This window comes from Aotus nancymaae, unplaced genomic scaffold, assembly GCF_030222135.1.
Source record: "Aotus nancymaae isolate 86718 unplaced genomic scaffold, 86718_ANA_hifiasm-v0.15.2.pri h1tg000002l, whole genome shotgun sequence".
Classification (NCBI taxonomy): Eukaryota; Metazoa; Chordata; class Mammalia; order Primates; family Aotidae; genus Aotus; species Aotus nancymaae.
In genome coordinates, this window is record NW_026988413.1 from 56,369,346 (window position 1) to 56,391,163 (window position 21,818).

General features: G+C 39.1%; 1 protein-coding gene across 6 annotated transcripts in view; it reads right to left on the reverse strand.

Moving 5' to 3' along the window:
- MAGI2 (membrane associated guanylate kinase, WW and PDZ domain containing 2) overlaps nt 1-21,818 on the reverse strand; it is a 1,459,815-nt gene that overhangs the window by 109,162 nt on the left and 1,328,835 nt on the right. For all 6 annotated transcript variants that reach the window (XM_064374940.1, XM_021667866.2, XM_064374946.1 and 3 more), the window contains 4 exons: nt 12,890-13,075; nt 10,779-10,950; nt 5,448-5,667; nt 3,953-4,096 (listed from right to left, as the gene is read on the reverse strand). In XM_064374940.1, coding sequence (XP_064231010.1) covers nt 3,953-4,096; nt 5,448-5,667; nt 10,779-10,950; nt 12,890-13,075 — 722 coding nt within the window. The remainder of the gene's footprint in view (nt 1-3,952; nt 4,097-5,447; nt 5,668-10,778; nt 10,951-12,889; nt 13,076-21,818) is intronic.

Consider the following 21,818-nt stretch of genomic DNA (forward strand, 5'->3'; position numbering starts at 1 on the left):
ATTGTTCTCTTTGAGGGCTGGAGAGTGGGAGGAGAATGAAATCATGGGAGCTTGGTAATATTCTGTTTTTAAGCCGGGCTATGGGTTCATGGGTCCTTGAATCATTGTTATTATTTATACCTATTACATATGTTAGAAATATTCTTTGTAAATGGTTTTATGTTTAATAAGAACAATATGTAAACCAGGATGCTTTTGTATTGACTAGTTATGTCTGGCCCACGGAGGGAAAGGTGACAAATTTAAAATAAGCTAATTTCAGAGACTGTTGCTTTCCATTAAAAAAAGATGGGCAAGTGGTATCTTTTTTGTGCATTGATTAGTTGAATAAAATGTTTTAGGTCATTCCAAAGCCCATTGCAAGCAGACTTTTGCATCATGTGAGTTTCAGAAAGTAGGTAAACCATTTTATAAATAAGCTTATGTGATGCTAACTAGGCATATACAAATGGTGCCCAGCTGCAGGTGATAAAGTTATGAAATGATGTTCTTTTTCATCATAAAAATATATTTTATGGAAATGCGAACTATATTATACTTTTATGGAAACAGGAAAATATTTTACCATTTTAAGAGCAAACTTGATCTCCTTTCAGATCCTCTTTTAACTTGACTCTCAGATTTTTATTTAAGCACTTGGAATTTCTATTCTTTCCCTCCAAATGTCTCCTGATTTCTTACCTTCCCTGTTTTACTGAGCTTCTCCAATATTATTTTTTATGTTCATTATTTTTTGCCTGTGTTTTCTATTTAGTTTCAGTGTTTAATTAGATTATATTCCCAGGAACTTTGTATCAGAGATTTATTCACTAGCTATGAAAAATTCATCCCTCCCAATTTTATTAGACTATTTTACAAACCTGTCTTCTTTTTACGAAGAGATCCAGTAATATTTTCCAACAATTTATTATACTTTTCCTTAAAACCTGACTGTCCATTGTGTTTCTATTATGACATTAGCCTTCTTTTTTTTTTTTTTTTGAGACTGAGTCTTGCTCTGTCACCAGGTACCAGGCTGGAGTGCAATGGCGTGATCTTGGCTCACTGCAACCTCCGCCTCCTGGGTTCAGGCAATTCTCCTGCCTCAGCCTCCCAAGTAGCTGGGACTACAGGCACGCGCCACCATGCCCAGCTAATTTTGGTATTTTTTAGTAGAGACGGGGTTTCACCATGTTGGCCAGGATGGTCTCGGTCTCTTGACCTCGTGATCTGCCTGCCTCAGCCTTCCAAAGTGCTGGGATTACAGGTGTGAGCCACCACACCCAGCCAACATTAGCCTTCTTGAGTGACTGAAGAAGAGCAATCAGACATGACAATGATACACATCTCTATTTACTATTCCCCTTATTTTCTGCATTCACAGATTGTGTTTTGTTTTGTCTATTCAACTTTTAATACATCAGTATTAACTGATGTTGAAAACTATCTAGTATAATTATTAAAGTCAAAACTTGCTATTCTCCACTGGCTTTTTGATAAAGTAAATACAGTAGTTACCCCTCATACCACTAAGATATATTCCAAGATCCCCAGTGTATGCCTAAAATCACAAGTAGAAGTAACCCTACATACACTATTTTCCCTATCTATATCTATGATAAAGTTTAATTTACAAATCAGGCACAGTAAGGGATCAACAACAATAAAAGAAAAGAATGATTATAACAAAATGCCAGCTTCACTACTCTTGCACTTTGGGGCCATTACTAAGTAAAATAAGGGTTACTTGAACACAGGCAGTGCGACAGCATGGCAGTCGATCTGATAATCGAGAGGGCTATTGAGTGACCAATGGACGGGTAGCATCTACAGTGTGGATAAGGGCTGCGTCACCTTCTGGGAAGGACAACATTTCAGCACACTACTCAGAATGCTGCACCATTTAAAATTTATCAATTATTTATTTCTGAAAATGTTCATGTAATATTTTTGGATTGCAGTTGACACAAGTATCCATAAAAAACCTTGGAAGGTAAAACCTCAGAGATCCAACTGGAGGGTTTCCTAAAACATAGCCTGGTGGGTGATCCTACTCCTAGCATTTCTGATTCAGCAGGTCTGGGATGGGGCTTGAGAATCTGCATTTCTACCAAGTTTCCAGGTGATGCTGATGTCAGGAACTATGCTGAGAACCATTGCTCTGGCTTAAATTCTGTTAGAAAGAGGAATCTTTTCCTATAAGAGTATTTCTCTATTTAGCCTTCTTTGCCTTGGGAGTACTGTATATATCCAGCAGTGAGTCATGTAGACCCCTTGATAAAATACACGGCCACTGTTTGTAACCTGCAGAGACCAGCCCTGCAGTCCACTGTGGGCCTCTGTCTCTCACAGAGCTCTGGCCATTTCGCTCATGGTCTTCCTGCTGTGTTTCACCTGCACTATGACGATTAATTTTTTTTTACTTAACCACTTGTGAGCTGGCTTTACAGTAGGTTAAGAAAGTGCCCTTCTGTTTGATAGGGAAGCTGTAGAGCCAGGAAACCATGTGGAGGCCCATCTTCAAACCAGGGTTAGACAGGTAAGAGGAAGCTGGTGCTAGATCAGGGCAGGGGCTGCCAGTCTTTGGCGTCAGCCCTGCCTGGGTTTAAATTCCAATTCAGATAGTTCTCAGCTGTCAAAGGAGTGTGGTGAGAAGGAAAAACCAAGATATGATGTACATGCTTTCTGTTTTTGTACTGTGGCTAATCCCCTGACTTGGAAATGAGTATCATAGATATGTAGACTTGGTGGTAGAAATAACAGATTCAGCCAACAGGGAAAATTGATTGGTGAGGCTCTGCACAAGAAGCCGAGGTTCCAGAATCCCAAAGCCACCGCTTTTCTGTATTAACTTAAAGAGCTAGGAGGGAGGGCAAGAATAAATCCTAGATTTTATATACAAACACACACACACACACACACACACACACACACACACACACACACAGAGAGAGTAAAGAGACTGTCTAATGTTTTATTTTGTTAACAAGCTTTGTTTTGTACCCTTAAATGAAGAATTAGTTACTCATCAATCAGATGCCTCAAAGTAATTATTAAATGAAAAAATCCACTCTCAACTTATACTCTAATTGGAAAATTTCTAGCTGCCGTCATTTTTTTTTTTTTTTTGAGATGCAGTCTCACTCTGTCACCCAGGCTGGAGTGCAGTGGTGCCATCTCGGCTCACTGCAACCTCTCCGCTCACTGCAACCTCTACCTCCCAGGTTCAAGTGATTCTCCTGCGTCAGTCTCCTGAGTAGCTGGGATTACAGGCACATGCCACCACACCCAGCAAAGTTTTGTATTTTTTTTTTTTTTAGTAGAGGTGGGGTCTCACCGTATTGGTCAGGCTGATCTTGAACTCCTGACCTTGTGATCCATCTGCCTTGGCCTCCCAAAGTGCTGGGATTACAGGCATGAGCCACCATGCCAGCCTCCTGCTGTCATTTTTAAGAGCAACCTGTATCCAAGAAGCCAAATCCCTTTTTCTCCTAATGCTTCTGTCTGCCCAGTATCAAACCAAAAGACCAGTCAACACAAAGGAAACATTTCCAAAAAGTCCTGCAAAAGCATGTGATTAATCAGTATGGGGGAAAAAGCACAAAACTCAAAAGAAATTTCACCTTAGTGAAAACAGAATCATCAAACCATAGAAAGAATTATGGAGCAATAATGTTTACTTTTCAAGCTATTTTTAAAGATTTCTATACTTTCTCCATTTTCTTTCATTTGCTCTTTAGAAAAATAGTGCTTTATTGAGGTTTAATCAATTAGATGGTTATAAGCAGAAACATGAGAATGAGAGATATTATAAAATAGCATTTGGCCAAACCTTTAAGAAACTGGGTCATGAACTAGAAGGAAGGCAAACCTGCAGCAACTCTGTCTGACAGCATGCTTCAGCACTCTTCCAACGCCACAGTGGGGGTTTCTTTCAGAATTAAACACTTCTATAAAAAGAGACTGTTCTTACCCTCATTCTCCCATTCCTTATTGCCGGTCCATCTTCTGCCAGTCTCAACACATATAAATCCATTTTGTATTCCCTTCCTCCACGAATGCTGAATCCAAATCCTTTGGCTCCTTTCTCCATGTCCACAGTGAAATAATCAAAATCCTTTGGGGTGGGGGAGAAAATGGAATAGACAATTGTTTAGTATCAGAGAAGCTTCTGTGGCAAGTCTCTGTGCTCTCCTTCTCTCTCTTAGTCAATGTATTCCAAATGACATGATGATGGGAGAAGTAGTAATCTGACTTTATGAACTATTGAAATGCAAGACAAAATTCCAAAGATTTGAGCAGACCATAGCATAGTTTACTTGGTCATCAAAGAATCACTGTGTAGTTTGTTTACTTTGGTATTCATTGGTTTACTTGGCAAATGTGGAATGATTACCAATGGGCTTGAATGATATCATCTCTCCTTTGATTTTTCTCATTCACTGCTGTTGAGCATGATAAATAAATGTCAGGTGTGTGTGTATGTGCGTGTGTGTATGTAAATTACAGAGTTTGCTGATTAGAAAAGTGAAATTTAGTGGCATCTGATAGATCTCTCAGTTGCACAGACTATTGAATATCAAGTTGGAATGTACAAAATCAATTTCTCTTTTACCTAAAATGCAATATGTCCAAGATTCTCTGATCTTCACTATTCTTAAAATCTTTGAGGATAAAGGTGATCTTCAATTCATTATAAAACACAATGTAATCTGATAAGAGTTGAGATTGTACTTAATTTATATCTTGATATGTAGTTATGAAGTATGAAATATTTTCTAGATACCAAACTCTGGTCTAGACTCTTTTCATAAATGTCGAATCCTCACCCTGGCCTGTAAGGAAGACCCTCCCTTTAGGAAACTGAATCTCAGAGAAATAAAGGAAGTTGACACAAAGTGCATCAACAAATAATCATAACAAACATGCCACTGGTTGTGTAGACAGAAAGTTGTTGGCTGTTGCACAGGCTACACTCTGGATTGTGAAGCCAGGCCTAGTCTTACCCTTATGTGCAGAGGCTTGGCCCTTTATCACAGAAAGGCAGGTAGGGGGCCATGTAAAAAAACTATGGACCTAAAATAGCTCCAGTGCTAGCATCTATAAAGTTTCCTTAGCAGCACTCTCAGAGGTCCCAGCTTAGAGCATTTTAGATACTTTGACAAGGAAATATACAGGGAGTTAGCTAGTATTAGCAGGGATTAGTTCATTCCATTACTACTCATCCACTATTTATTTATTTATCCATATTTATTTATCTATTGTCCTGGTTTATTCTGAAATAGATTTATTTGTCCAGCATGTTTTTGAGGATGCAGGTGTTACCCCGATGTTATAAGAGCTAGGAATAGAACCACAGCTGTCTATCCCAGACAGGTACACTTTCCTCTGTCTCTGCTTCAATTTCATTCCTTGCAGTTCTCTGGAAGCCTTGGTCAGGGCCCACCCTGCTCTCGGGGAGGAGGTACCTGGGGCTGCCTGTAGTCCGACAGAGGGTACTGCCTGGTGTCGGGGGAGTGCTGCCTGTAGTCCAGCAGGGGAGGCTGCCTGTAGTCCAAGGGTGGGGGCTGCTGGTAATCGCCTCCTGGGGGTTGCCTGTAGTCCAGCGGGGGCTGCCTGTAGTCTGTGAATGGAGGCTGTCGGATGTCTGGTTTCACATCTTGCCTTGCTTTCACTTCTGACCTGTAACTAAATCAATGGAAATGGGATTTGCTTGTAACTCAGGTGCATTCTAAGGAGACTAGAATGATCACATGGCCTCCAGAGGTGGTCCAGCCATGACAGCTCACACAAGCCACTCCTCTCGGTGGTCCTGTTGCAAGTTCAGGATTATGAAAAGAGTAAATAAATATTATTTAAAAATCTGTGACAAATGCCACATTGTATACTTTTCATTTGGCTCCTTAAGAAGTCAAGGTAAAAATGATGGCTCAACCAGAACCTTGTGGAAAAGGACTCATGGATGTTCCTCTTTGACTTTGGCTATTTTAAAACTGTATAGCCACAGCAAATCTAGGGATTGAAGTACTGAACCATACATTCCCCCAACATCAGCCTGTCTTGACACCAGTACACCAACCTTCCTCTCACACTCTCACTTTTTCTTCTCACACATACCCCTTGATAGATCATTCATTACTTTATAAAAACATAATTGAAGTGATCTGTAAATATATTACAAATACACAATTAAGGCTATTTTAACCTGCTGAGTTGGGTCTTTTTGAATATTTTGCAGAGGTTAAAGGAGTGATGGTAAAATATAATCACCAACTACAAATAAGTGACAAGTCATTGGGTCATTGGTAAAATTGGAAACATATTACACAGAGGCTTAAATACTACACCATAGCTATAAGGATTAGCATCAGCTACTACAGTGGTCATAAGATGGAAGAGAAGGCAAAAATGTTTGTGTCCAACATGTATCTCTTTCTTGCTTCTAGATATTAGTTACTAATGAAATAAACACAGAGACCAGAGCTGGGAGTTTAGCATTGTTTTGTGATCCAAACTGCTTTAAGCTGAGGAGGTTACTAGTTTCAAAAGAAATAGCCAATCCCTACCATTATGGGATCATTAATAAGGGGAACTGAAAAATTATCACCATGGTATGGAGGCCACTTAATTCTGTTGTTCACTGCCTATTGCCATGGCAACAGTCTATAATGAGCTACCCAGGGATGTAGGTAGATTGAAAAAGTACATTCTACATGGTAACAATTTTATCTAAAATTAATTGGAGGGTATGAGGAATTGAGAAAATATTTAGCAGCAAGAAAAAGCTCAAATGTGTCAGGAAAACTGGTGCAAACCAGTAGAATTCTTACCTTTAAGTCTAGATGTAATTTTTTTTTTTTACTGGCTATGGTCTCACTGATACTGATTAGTATTAAGTATTTTTAAAAATCACTTGCCTGAACAATTGCCATTAGTGTAATCTAATATTTGGTGAGGGCACACTGAAAGTACATGGCAACAGATGTGTTTATTTGGGTCTCTTAGAAGGGGGTTAGTGATGTGGTTATTTTAATCAACTCTTTGAGTAGGTCCCATTTATTACTTAACCCTGCAGAGGAGAGGCATTCCTTTTGTGAGCTGCATAATTTTGGCTTTGCTTTATACCTCAGTTGTCCACTTGCCTACTGAGAGCATGCATGCTGAGAATAGAATTATTTAAAATATGCTTTGAATAAGATGCTTAACTATGCAAATGCATGCATTAAACAAAAGGAATTGAACTGGGTGACATTTGCCAGTGTGTGTTGGTTCCTTTCTGGAAATAGCTTGCTTGGTGGTTTGGATGTCACAGTGTTTTAAGTTACCATAGTCACTTTATTTCCACGATCTGTGTGGTATCGATATGCAATATTCATTGTGTGCTCAATTTTTAACCAGATGTGTCTCGAGATATGGAAAAAGAGGGTGAAATGTAAGAATCCCCCCCAAAATAACACAAATGACTAAAAATAGGAGCAGTTGAAACTTTCAACACACTCATCCAGGCTGTCAAGCATTCAAACTATATTCTACGCAGTGTTTTGTGTCAGGATTTTAAGTTGAATTACATATTGAAGAATTCTTTAATAAGGAAAACATACTAATTTTTTTATGAATGTTTCTAACTTTTAAGTGAATAATATACCAGCTAGGACAAAAATTATGTTGCAATGAATGTGTGAAACACTTTAAAGAAAACTCAGGTTTATTTTTAAAAACTGGCTCTCAAGTTCCTTTACTTCTGAAAGAAGATCATCAATATAACCCTTCATAGCTATTAATTCCATTGTTGAAGAGACTTTAGAAATGATAAAAACCAGACTGTAAATGGTACATTCTAGCAGTTTTTTGTGGTATGAAAAAGTTCCAGAACAAAGAAATGCTGCCCATGGTAAGAATGCACATCACGTGGCCCTTCAAGAATCACTTCCAGTCCTGGGCATCTAGAGTTCAAAGTCTGTGAAATAAGTCGGTTTCCAATGGTCTTTCACTGACCTTGCCAATTAAACTGCAAATATCAATTGCCCTTGCTAGAGAAGGTGAACTCTGCTATTTAGACTTAGTTTTGAAATATATTCCATAACAGCTCTTCCACTGTTTTCAACAAATGCTTCTCCTTGAATAGTGTTTTTGCTTATCTTCATATTAAAATTGTTTCATGCTTCCTGAGCACACACCCAAAACATGTTAAAAGACTGAGAAATGGGGAGAAGTGTATGGGGTGTCATAGGAAGTCAATCCAAGAGTAAATATGCAGGAAAAAATATCACTCATTCTAACTCACAACATAGACATTTGCAAGCAGACTGCCATTTTATTTTGTCCCGCTCTAATATGAGAACTGGCTCAATTTGACATGTAGGTGGGCACTCCTTGGACAAATGGAGAAAGAGGAAATTCATACTATGCACTTGGCTTATAAACTGTCTTAGAGACATCTCCAGCCTGACCTAAAAAATGGCAAAGAGTTTTCTCTCTGATACCATGGATGTCTTTAAATGTAATCAGGAAAAATGTTTCCGGTACCTGTAAGATTACTGAACCTCTTCATTCATATATAAATGAGCCACCACCAGGAATCAGAGTTCAGCCAGTAAACCCAAGGGCCAATAAAGGGCCCTAGAGTTGGAATGAGCACTTCCTAAGCTGTTAATACAGTAATCGAAGCAAAATACCTTAGAAGCAATGTAGTAGTAGAAGCAGAAAAATACCTTAAACTCTGGGCAAATATATTGGTGACTTATAAACATTTGGATTAGGTCCATCTGTGAATCCCAGAGTTAGGAATATTTCATTCTGCAGTAAGGATGTCCAGAGACCACTGCTTCTGTGATAGGGAACAAGGTATCCCAGTTGTGAGCTGGTGGCAGATGGGATATGGCAGTGGCTGTATCCAGCTGTGGTTCTCCCCTCAGGGCTATAGCATGCCAGGGATGCGCTCACCCACCCAAACCTGGAAGCAAGAGCCATGTCCAGGGAAATCCAACTCTGGAAAGGAGAATGCAATGTGGCTGCAAGATTAATTGACCACAGCAAGAAGAACCTGAAGCTGGCTTGGGGACTGCTGGGGCACTCAAGTCCTTCCTCTAGAGTCTAAGATGAATTCTGGGGAAAGCCAGTGCAATCTGTCGAAGTGATAGACGGTGAGAGCAAACACATCTGAGGCTCATTACTGAGACACCTAGGACCTACCCTTCTTATGGATTGTCAAATTCTCACTTCTGCATCATTTGCTTTATGGGGCTTTTCTCTTCCTTGCACATATTAAAAACATAAGCAGCTGAGGACAACCAGACATTTATTTTCTATGAAAGCAAATGGGAAATCAGTAGAATGAGGCTTTGTAGAAATGCCACCTGTGGCACAGGGAACAGAGTTTGCTTTGCAACAATGTGAATGATGAACCCAGAGAGTTCTGGGAATCAAAAACAGAGTCTCACTTCATCTTCACCGTCATGGGAGGAGAGGGATGAGAAGCAGATGTTCAGAAAACATTAGAATCATGAAAAAGGCTAGCGAGGGGTTTGTATGCAGACGTGTTTCTGTGAGTTGTTCTGTTTTTCTCCCACGAAAAGGGAGAAAGCATCATGGGAACATGTCTTCATCTTTTTCTTTAATGGCTCAACCCAGGATCCTTGTTATTTACAAGTCACAATGAGAAGACAGTGTTGTTCTTATGACATTGTTTTTCTGGAAGTTCAAAGTGTCTTATTCATTAGTCTATGATGCCTATCTCGAATGCTACGTGTGGAATAGAAGAACCTCATTAGATTGTGAGTAGGAGGATGTAAGGCTATTATACTCAGTAAAAATGCTAATTTATTTTATTTTTGAGACAGAGTCTCACTCTGTCACCCAGGCTGGAGTGCAATGGGAACGTTCTCAGCTCACTGCAACCTCTGCCTCCTGGGCTCAAGTGATTCTCTTGCCTCAGCCTCCCAAGTAGCTGTAACTACAGGCGAGTACCACTATGACTGGCTAATTTTTGTATTTTTTGTAGAGATGGGGTTTTACCACATTGCTTAGGCTGGTCTTGAACTCCTGGGCTCAAGCAATCCTCACACCTTGGCTTCTCAAAGTGCTGGGATTATAGGCGTGAACCAGCACACTTGGCTGCTAATACTTATTGATGCCTACAAATCCTTCAGCATTCTCTTAGTCATGGCCTTCATGGTCCAGTGGATGTCTGCAGCCAACTTCTAACTGCTTAACCTGCATTTACCCTGCCAGCCTCCTGTCTGCTCTCTGCAGGGCAGACTGAGAGGCCTTCTTATAAAGCAAATCCAATGATATCAGTCCTCAGCTTAAGACCATTCAAAGCCCATTGCACTTAAAGATCAAAACATTGAACAAGCATGCTTACGAGGCCCTTTAGGGATGGCCCTGGCCACCCTCACTGGCTACATCTGACATCATACACTCCTCCCCCTGCCACCGCTATATTGGCCATCTTTCTATCTTTCATGCTGCATGCTCGCTCCTACCAGAGGGCCTTTGAGTATGTTTTTCACTCTGGATTCCCTTTAACACACCTTCAACTGTTAAGCCCTACTCATCTGCAACTGCTCACCATTTCTTCAGGAAAGCGTCTCTCTTTGTGAAGGACAGACACTCAGCTATCTTTACTAATAAAACCATATCTATAACACACACACACAACCTCAAAATCACACACAGGTGCGCACAGCGATTTCTACTTTATGAAAAATCTCTCTGCCTGTCCTGTACTATCCCCAAATGCTCCCTCCTCTCCCCACCCCCTCGCCTCTCAGAATCACAAAAATCAGAGGAAACTTTACCTATTTTCATGGCCTTGCAACTGAAGTGGTTGAGGTGGTGCTGGCTGGGCGACGGGGCTGTTGGGAGTGGCTGGGCTTGGCTGTGCCAGGGGACTCTGCTGTGCCAGGGGACTCTGCTGCGCCATGGGACTCTGCTTCTCTGAGCTGGGTGCCGAGGTGGGGCTGTTGAGCTCTACGATGGAGAACCAAAGCACCAGATGAAGTCAGGTTAGCATTGATATGGGGAAAGAGGTGATCAGAGGTGGTGACCTTGCCTCTGCAGATGGCTCAGGCTTTGGTTATTTCTGTTTCTGTTAGGTGTTTAGATAGCAGGTGAAACTTATCAAGTTCTAATACCACTTCTGATATCTGTATTCTTTCATTAATGATCACTGCGCAACAAGGTTATAAACAGTATCTTGTCATTCTGCCAGAAGAAAAGATTACCGAAAAACCCCATAAAACTATGAAAAAAATAATTCAAAAGACTAAGCTCTAACACATATTCTATTTTCGCAAATGGATCCGCCGCCACATTTTACTTGTAATAAACAGTCTGAAGAGTCTTTCAAAGTGTGGATAAGGAATGAACCATAAAAAGGAAAACACTTTTTACAATCTTTTCCTCATCCCTTGTCAGTCTTATTGCCTCATAGCCCACTGGACTCCGCATTTCTCCAGAAAGAAAAAAGAAGCAAAAATGGACATAGGAAGATTCACAAAACTGTTCTTAAATAACTGCTTCCAGATTTCTTTCCTAATAACATCAGATTTTCAACTGAAATTGACTCTATATATTGGCGTAAGGGCCCAACAGACACATTCCAGACTCGGAAAACTGGGAAGCATTTAGATTTTCAGTGAGCAGCCTTGTTTGCAGTTAATTTCCATTGAATAGTTTATACATATTGGTGTCTGCAGATAGTAGCTTTAAAAAAAGCATAGTCATTTTCTTTTCTCTGTCTCTTTTTATGATTGGGTAAGAAAAGGGAGGTAATCTATTAGCATTCTCCTACAAACTCTTCTTCCTCTTTTTCCCCCATAGTCCAAATCTTTTAATGTCTTCTCCATTTATATCAGGGTTTCCCTGCCTCAGCACTGTAGGCATTTTGGGCTGGGTGATTCTTTCCTTTGGGCAGCCGTCCTGTGTATTTTAGGATGGTTGGCAGCATTCTTGGCCTCCACCCACTAGATGCCAGCAGCGTGCCCACCCCAATCAGGACAGTCAAAAATGCCTCCAGACTTTGCCAAATGTCCCCTGGGGGGAAAAAACCACCCGCGTTGAGAACTACTGTTTTATATTTAAAGTCAAGTGGCTGTTTAGCCATTTGGTGCCCGCATGTCAGATAATCCTAAAATGGAATTGGGGACTGAATAAAACAAAGGGTAGCAAGTTGAGTAAGCCAATCAGCCTCTGTGTGGGACATTCATCAGTGAGCTCCAGAAATGGAATTCTTCAATATCATTGATGAATCAGCAGACAGAAACAAGTCACGGACTCACTGTCTCTGAAAATGGTGAATTTATGGTGCAGTGATGTTCACAGCTCCATGGCCCCTTAGGGCATGGTTATGAATTGTACTGTTCACTACTGTTTTGAGCCTCAGGAGGGAGTCCTTGTATAGACAAATTCAAAAGGCTCTGTGGGAATTTTAAATTCTTATCAGATGCAACATTTTCTAAATGAGCTCTTCTTATGCCACAAAACTTCACGTTTTTCAAAACCAACCTGACTTTGAAGAATCCTCTAGAGATTTACTGTTAACATAATTTTTTTTTTCAGATTTATAACTCTGTCACCTCTACTGAATGAGTTCTGACTTAATATAACTATAAAAACGGGGGCCCACATGGAATGACTGAATAACCTGGTGTCTCGGAATTCACTCTATGTGGCCTGGAATGCCACATAGCTTGACCTCTGAATGAAATAGGTACTGAGTAAACAGGATATGGATTACAACTGAGTGTGAGTTTTTGCAAAGGTGGAAATAATAATCAACCTCTGACACTCTGACGCCACACTGATGGCAGGCAGGTGCACTCCACGACCCTGGCGGGCAGGCTGACAACAGCCAGTGAGTGTGTCCGTGTGTTGACTGCCTCTCTGCAAGGCTGCCTCAGGCACTCACCCTCCTGAGGAATGATGCGAAGGGTGACACTAAGACCTGCATCCTTGATGAGCTTCACGATGTCAGCGTGAGGCATGTTGATGATAGACTGGCCATTCACTGCTAGGATCCGGTCTCCCACTTTTAGTTTTGCACAGCGATCTGCAGGACTCCCATCAATGATGCGTCCGATTTTATGGGGCACAGCTAAAAAAACCCCAACAGAAATAGGTATCAGGGACATCACCAATACATGTTCTTTCAGTCCCAGCCCCAAAGGAAACAATGCAATGTCAGAATTCCTTCCTTTGTCAGTATATTTGCCTTTTGAAATCACACTGATTTCTCTCAAATGGGGTCCTGTGCATACTACTGAGACCAGAGTTTCTAAATTCAAGTCCTTTGCAGTGATAGGCCAATTCCAAACACAGACCAGGGGTTCTCAAACTTTGGGCTGATCATAATTAACCAAGAGTTAAAAAGACAGCTATTTGGGCCTTACTGGGGCCCATCTCAATTAGAATGTCTAGGCAGGAGGTGAATTTCTAAGAAGCTCCTAGGGAGATTTGTGCCCCATGAGCTTATATTCTAGAGACAATAATCAACAATTTAAGAGAGCTATAATAAATGACAGAAATTTAATTTCTACCATTTTATTTTATTGAGAAAAGAAAACAAGGAAGGAAAGAAATATGTGTTAATATGGGTAGTAGCCACTTGGTAAAGAAGTTATAACCAACTTCCCACTCATGTACTAAGCTTTAAAGGTTGGTGTGTTGTCACATCTTACCTCTTCTTTCTGATTTACCTTTACATGGTGCTGATATCTTGCTAATGTCTGATATATAATGCATTTTATCAAATCTGCAGTGCCATGGATAGTAAGACATGCCTTTATTTTATATGCTACCAGGGGGTGGGGGGCGGGAAGAAACACTGCTAACTAAATAATGATGCTCCATTGACTATAAGATACTCTCAAATGTCAAAATATTAAAATATAAAAATGTTTAGGATTGGTAAAATGTTATATGTCTTTTAAAAACAATGTACACTTATTTTCTTTTTTCTTTTTCTTTTTTTGAGGCAGAGTCTTGCTGTGTTGCCCAGGCTGGAGTGCAGTGGCATAGTCTTGGCTCACTGCATTCCTCAATCTCTGCCTCCTGGGTTCAAGCCATTCTCCTGCCCTCAGCCTCCCAGGTAGCTGGGATTATAGGTGTGCGACACCACACCTTTTTTTTTGTATTTTTAGTGGAGATGGGGTTTCACCATGTTGACCAGGCGGGTCTCAAACTCCTTACCTCAGGTGATCAGCCTGCCTCGGCCTCCCAAAGTGCTGGAATTACATGTGTGAGCCACTGTGCCTGGCCCACTTATTTTCTTTTAATTATTTATTTATATGTGTGAGGAGAGCCACACATACGGGCATACAGATTTTCCTGGCAGGTTGACTTCAATGTAAATGTTCAAGTAGCTACCAAGATAACTATTTCTGGGGTGGACATCAGTAGTATACAGTGTTTCTGGAAACTCCCTCAAGGAGTTTCTACCAATCTAGAAACCCATTCTCTTTCCTTTCTCCCTTCAAGACTGTGAGCCCCTGCTCAGAAACCTGTCAACGACTCTGTGTTGTTGCTCTCCCTGTGGAATCAGGTACTGCTTTGATCTGCAGAAAGATACAGTGACATAACCCACCATTCAGTATGCTTCAGGGATGTCTATTCCTTGAACTTGCAATCTTGCACATGCTTTGCAGCAAAAGGCAGAACATTAGCTAATAACCATGGCAAGGAAGGACAATTAGTGAGTTAATGAGCCAGTACCTTGTTCATTCTTCTATTGTGAAAGGTTATAGATAGCATATGAAAATATTGGCTGAGCCTGTGTCCCTGAAGTGAAACTCATCATGTTGGAAGCTGAGATACATTTTTATTTACCATAAGCACTAACGGCTTTAATGAAGAACACCTTACCTAGAGCATGTTAATGATCATCTTAGAATCTTAGGAAAATAAATATATTTTTTCAAGTATAAACACAATAAGAACTCATTAATGTGCTGATTTTAAAAAATGATATAGGCATTGCAAGGTATTTGGTTTTCAACCCTAATGAGGGTGAACTTCAGTTCCTGTTTTTGCCCCCTTTCACGTTCAACAGTGTCTTGGAATGGGTGGCTCATAAATGATTTGGTCTCCCTGGCCATAATGCGTATATTGTTATCTATCCTGTGGCTTCTGCAAAATTACCTAACTTCTCCGAGTTTGTTTTTCAACAGTAAAATGAGTAAACTAATAGCACTGATGTCACAGACTGCATCTGAGAATTAAATGAGCTTTCATAGGAAAAGTGAGAACAATGCCTGACATCTAAGAATGGATCTATAAGTATTAACTGTCATTCTTTTTATTTCTATTATCTTTTAAATATTTCTCTTATCACTACCGAGGGGTGTATATGTCCTTGTGTGTAGCTGCCAACTTGGTTTCTTTCCACATGGGGTAAACCTGTAATACTGTTAGAATTGAAGGAACACTTTGCTTACTACAGGATTATACAGAGCAATATCCCCTAACTATCAACACAGGAAAATAACTTCAATTATGAAAGAGATGTGTTTGGTGGATTAGATAGACACTGGAAGAGGTCAAGAGTTCATTTTATCTGATTTCACAAAAAAGATGATGGTTGTAGGTTTCTGTGGGAAAACACCAACTTCTAAGAGTTTATTATTCAGAGGGAAATCAGCATGATATAGATCTCCTAATCACCTACATTGAGCCCTACACACATAAACACACATACTTTCATACTTATTGAATATCATTAACCGTTTTTCTTCTTACCTCTTATGAGTACCTACCTGAGCCAAGCACTGTGCTACATGATATACATGTGTATATATATATAAGTGTATATATACATTTAAAAACACTCCTTAATAAATCATATGAAATATGTGATGTGATTACAAGTTTACAGTAGAGGAAACTGAGGCATATAGCAGTTGTTAATTTGTCCAAGGTCTTATATGCTAAACAGGGCTTAGAACCCTAGTCTATCAGATTTCATAGCCTTTGCTGTTACTGAGTGTAGCCACCGCCCTGCATCTCTTACTTTTCTGGCTCAGATCTCTAATCTATTACTTGCTTCGTGAGTATCTGGTGCTTTTATTTGATGAGTACAGCCTGCCTCTAAGCCAAGAACTAAACATTTTATGAGTGGTCCCAATTCAAGGGTGAGTGGAAGTCAGGAATTTTGCCTGAAGCAGGTTCTTTGCTGCATCTGTCTTTTGACAGGCAAAGTGGGAGGAGAAGAGAGAAAAGCAGAGAAAATTGAACAGCTCTTCAGATCCTGTTTAGTTAGGACTTCACATCATGGTGTCATTTTTTTGTGTGAAGTAATTTCTTTGGATATTAGAAATTCTGACATTTGAAATGAAATTTAAAAACATACTTCAAAACACATACAAATGGTCTTTGGATGATTTTCTGTTTTGACTTATTTATGCCTCTGTTCTCCTCTATTACTGTAGATCATTTGAAATTTATAGGGCATAAAACTCCAAATGTTTCAAAACAGATTTACACACACACACACACACACACACACACACACATAATTTGTATGCCCAACAGTGATAAGCTATTACTTGTTAATTTCCAGGCACTGCAGAACTCTGTTACTTTAAATCCTTATAGCAATAGTGTGAAGTAGCTGTGAAAGTATAATAATCATCCTAACTTCAGTGTTGAGAAAACAAGTGTCAAAGCCACAGTTCAAATCCTTCCCTGTGGCTTCAAACCTTGGGGTTACTACCTTCTTTTTTGATATGTTAGAGGTTGAAAGCAATTTAAATTATGAAGAGCAAGGGAATGACTGGTGAGACTTAGTTTAGAAAAGCTTGCTGGTTGAGACTTCAAGATGAAAGTTTTGCTGTAAACAGAATTATTTGCTCAAGGTAATAACTTAGTTTCAGGGCCATTTTAACTTTATTAGGGTAGTTTGAATAAAAACTAAGATAAAAGAATAGAGATCAAAATAAAAGAATGAAAGTAGAAATAAATTCAATGGTAGCCACATCAAATGACTGAGGGACTTGCATAAAATACAAGTGAGCACACAGTTTAAAAATGTATGTTCAGCAACTGGAAGTACCTGACATGGTTTTATTACAAATGTTTTCTATTGGCATTTACTTTAATAAAAACAGTGCTTGGAACTCTTGGCAGCTGAAGGCAGCCTCACTCTTCCTTTACTAGAGTTTTCCCTACATGTGTAAGTGCACTGAATGTTGATGCACAACACATCTCTGACAAGAGGTGTGCTCAGAGAGGATTCACTCTGAAAACGAGATGCAGCTCCATTTGCTCGGTGATAAGGTCTACAGAGCTTATGACCTAAGTGCATTCAGTGCAATGCTAATGGAATTACAGAGCAAGGAAGAGGCCCTGACCTTGGTTTCTATTATTGGGATGAATGGTACTCATTAATTCCCTGAGAACTGATGACTAAGGTAACTGCCGGAGCACAGTCCATTTAGACAGCATGCCTTGCAGACATCATCTGTCAGGCAGCAACATAAATCAAGTCTTTGGATCAGTCTTGGTGACACAGTGTGCTTAGGATACACAGATATTTGGGAAAAGTTGCAATATGTCATTTGGCTTTGGACATACTGACATTTAGGAAGGAGACAATGTGTCACTAGTTAGAAATTTCCTTTTAATTGAAAATCACATAAATTATGGAAAAAAGAAGCCCATCTTTTCTATTGCTTTATTCCTTTATAGATAAAACAATATTGTCTATTTATATGGCAAAATGTTTTATATTTTCCCATAGTGGAATGGACTCTTTTGGCTCTGCTCCATGTACCACACTTGTTTTAGTGGAATATTCAGAGATAATCAGTTGGATTGGATGTCCTCTAAGTGAGTTTGGAAGGCTTGGATTCTTGGGGTCTGTAGCCATATCACTACTGAAAGCAGTGATCCTCCCATTTTTGGTGTGGGGTTCTCTTTTGGAACCTTGCGTGGTCTACTCCCACTCCTTAGTCACTGGTCAAAGTGGGCTGATCCAGACAATGAACTCTTGTTGATTTCCACCTTGGGTCAGTCCCCATAAAGAAGACAGGATGGTTACCTGGAGGACTTTTCTTGCTTTGGTGATAGATTCTTCCTGAAATCCTAAGGGAAGGGATTATTAGATTCCCCTACCCTCCTCTTTTTTCCTTGCTGTTCATGTGTTTATCATTTCAGAGAAAGAAAAGTCTGCGACTCATGTTTACCTTTAATTATCTTCTTGTTAATAGATCCCACAAAGTGGAGTTACATGTGGAGGAAAGTATTAAACAGTGAAAGTGGATTTTGCATCAATCATGCCAAACTTACAAGAGAAGTTTCTGAAATGAGTGTGACAAAAATAAATACTTCAAAGGCAATCGATAGCATAAACTCTCATTAGTTCACATTTCCATTAATTTGTCAAGGTTAAACATGTCATTAGCTTGAAGAGGCAAAGGAAGTTAGTTTGGATTTAGAATCTGTGACCTGATGTGAAAATAAACATTTTTAAAAAGTTAGATGATTCCAGTTGTTTTTCTTTCAATAATATGTGAAAATTACCTACTAACTAGCTTAAATTTGTGGGTTGGAGCAGAAGGGTCAATTACTACATCAATCAACACATTTCTGAATAGCATCTTCTTAATAACAAGCACTATGCTAGGCCCAGAGGGGAAGACAATAATAAAGCAACACATGGTATTTGCCCTCAAGAAACTCACTGTCTGGTTGGGGAGACGAGGGATGAACTTATAAAAATATGCAAAGCAAAATGCAGATGGAAAATACATGGTAAATGTAACATGCAGCAAGGGTAGAGAGGAGGAGTGAATTACTGAGTCCAGGTGTAGACTGAGAGAATGGTGAGGAACTGGAAGGTCATTCTGAGGAGGAGGGAATGTGTGTCCCTAGATAAGTGGCAGCCCTTTTAATAAAAATCTTATGATGGTAAAGGGGTATATAATCCAAGGAGGTTTGTGGGGAGGTAAGGAGAGGTGCTTTGTGGGGTTGGGGTCCCTCCTGCCCTCATAATTATTGCTTCCTTAAGATCCCTGATAGCCCAGCTCCTATGAATGGAGACTGAGCATGGAGGAATAATGGGAGACTGTCATAAAGTGTTCCCATCTCTTTAATACATGGTGGAAACTCCTGATCTGTTTTTCTGCCTTTAGAAACTGGAGCATAATATTAATCTTGCTTATTTTCCATCGCTACTTCCTAAAAATTCTGACTTTGTATGTTATATTGTGACACACCCATTTAGATAGATGTTGTCCCTTCCTGGAATATGCCAAAGTGTCCTTCAAAAGAGTTTTCTTTGTCATCAGAAGGTGAAGATATGGGAAAAAAACATGTGTTTTGTATTTTAAAGTTTTTTTGTGGTCAAATTAAGAAAAAGCAGACGGCGTGACTTGTTTTCCTCTAGAATGCTGTGAAATTTAGCTTTCCAAAGATGAAAACGTCTTCCCCGAAATTCATAGCCAACTGATTTGCAAAACCTAAAATCAAACAGCTGGTGTTTTAAGGACTGCATATTCAAAAAGTGCATCCCCCAACCCCCAGCACCCATGAGTCATTCTCTTGTGGTTGAACACTTTAGTTACCCTGCAGTTGGTAATAAGCAGATGGTCAGATGGGAGAATGGGAAGAGGGGCCCATCACTGGCAATTTGGGAACTCAATTGAACTCATGTTGCTAAGGGCAGAAAGCATCCTATAGATACTATTAACTATATGGCTGGAGAGAACACTCAGCAACCGTATATAACTGTTCATGCTTTTATTTTATACCAATTGTTAAAAATTTGCATAGCTAAGTACTGACAGTAAATTGGTAATTGAAAGAAATCTCATGACATTAGGAATTGTAATTAGCTATGACTTGACTGTTCTATCCTGGAACATGAGGTTGGGTTAAAATGAGTTTGTTGTTTGGAAACATTTGGTGGGCCAGGGGTCACATGGCTAGCTTCAGAATGAAAAAACAGTCCACCATGCTCAAAAGGGCCTGGTGTTTGGTTTAGTCGTCTGTTACCAACTTGATACTCTTAATAATTTTTGAACAAGGACCCCACATTTTCATTTTTCACTGGACCCTGCAAATTATGTAGTTGGTTTTCTGTAGATATATTCATAACGTATTTCTTCTTTGTATCACTCCACTGTTTTTAGTGTCTGCGATGGATGGTGTAAATGAGACTATGTTATAGCTACCAAGAAAAATCACCGAGAAGGTGGGTGGTAGGAAAGGTGCGAAAACAATCCTTTTCTCTTATGCTTCGTTCTCCACTCCCCTGTACATCACTAGGAAAGGCAGTCCAAAAAATTTCTGTGAAGTATATTCTTGCTTTCGATTCTTCATATATTTATTGAAGAGGTCTAAAAATTACCTTGATTCTCTTACTCCATTGTGAAAATTATTCTTATAAGTCACTCATTATTGTGTCATTGGCAAAGCGACTGTTCTTCTGTAACTCTCTTTAAGTAGATGTTAAGATAGATCACCATATTTCAAGGGGTCCATGTATTCTTTTGATATGATTTTTCTCCTCATAGTCTGACAAAACGTCTAGACATTAGAGTGGCAGGAAGCAAAGAAACTTCAGAATAGTCATAATCCTCAAATCTGTAGGTATGTGGGGTCTGGGAACTGGACAGAGAGAATGAAAAAACCCTTCCATTTGTAGATACACCTTTTTTCTTCTGTGGCAATACTTCTCATTTCTCTGTATGTCCCTGAAAATCACCTTGCCAACTTCTGTAATAACTAGCAAGAATATCTTTTTTGACCTGTTTGGGTCTGAATGTCATGATAGAAAATCTGGTCCTACTAAGCCAAATAAATATTAACCCTATTTCAGCAATTTTTGCATTTTTCCCAAAGACTCAGAAAAAGATACATATTTCCATTGCTCAATAAAACCAGCATCTTAGGACTTTCCAGTCAAGGGGTAGAAGTTGAAATTCTGTGTTCAACGAGAGTAATTTTAGTGAGTAAAATTGCGTAGCTTTTAGCAAGCAAATAAACAGCAAGCTGATTCAGTAATAATGGAAAAAACTTTAAAGAGTTATTGATGTTAAAATATACTAAAGGAATTCTTCCCTGCAGGGCAGAAAAGCCAGTTGCTTTATTCTTTTTAAGAAACAGTTGCAGGGTTGAAGTGTGGTATTATACTTTCATCCCAAACACTCAAATCTACCTTTCAAAGGGCTGGTTGCCCAATTTTATGATGATCAATTTAGTTCCTGAATATGGGGTTCCTTTTATTTATGAGATATTACAGAGCCTTATCAAATTATTATTAGAAAATAGTAGATGGCTCTACAATGATAAAAACTGTATAACAATTTCAAAATTCACATGATGTAAAAGGAAGAGAGCAAACAGTCTTCTAGTGATTGGAAATCTCTTATAATTAAAGCAACTTAAATTTTTTTAAGATGTCATTTTTATTTTCTGGAAAAACATTTATTTTTAAAACTTGGTACTGATTATTAAGACAGGTATAGCTTAAGTTGCCCATTTAAAAAATCATATGTCATTCCTAACCTAACCTGTCCATAAACATAGAGAAAAATACTTAAATATGTACTCATTACTTTGACTTTCCCTTAATCTGAATAATTTATTTTTATGAAACTCAAGATTTTTGTGATGTTGCTTCATCAGCTCATTTCCAAAACTGCAATATGATCTTGTTCAATGTTGCTTAATCTTAGGACCATTTTTCTTTCACTTATAGCCCTATAGGGTTTTTTTTTTTTTTTTTTTTTTTTTGGCCAGACTCTTTTCTGTCTTTTTTTAAAACTATTTTGAAAACCTCATTTTATTAAATGAGCTTTAAAATATGTATTTATATTTTATTAAATACATAAATACAGTGC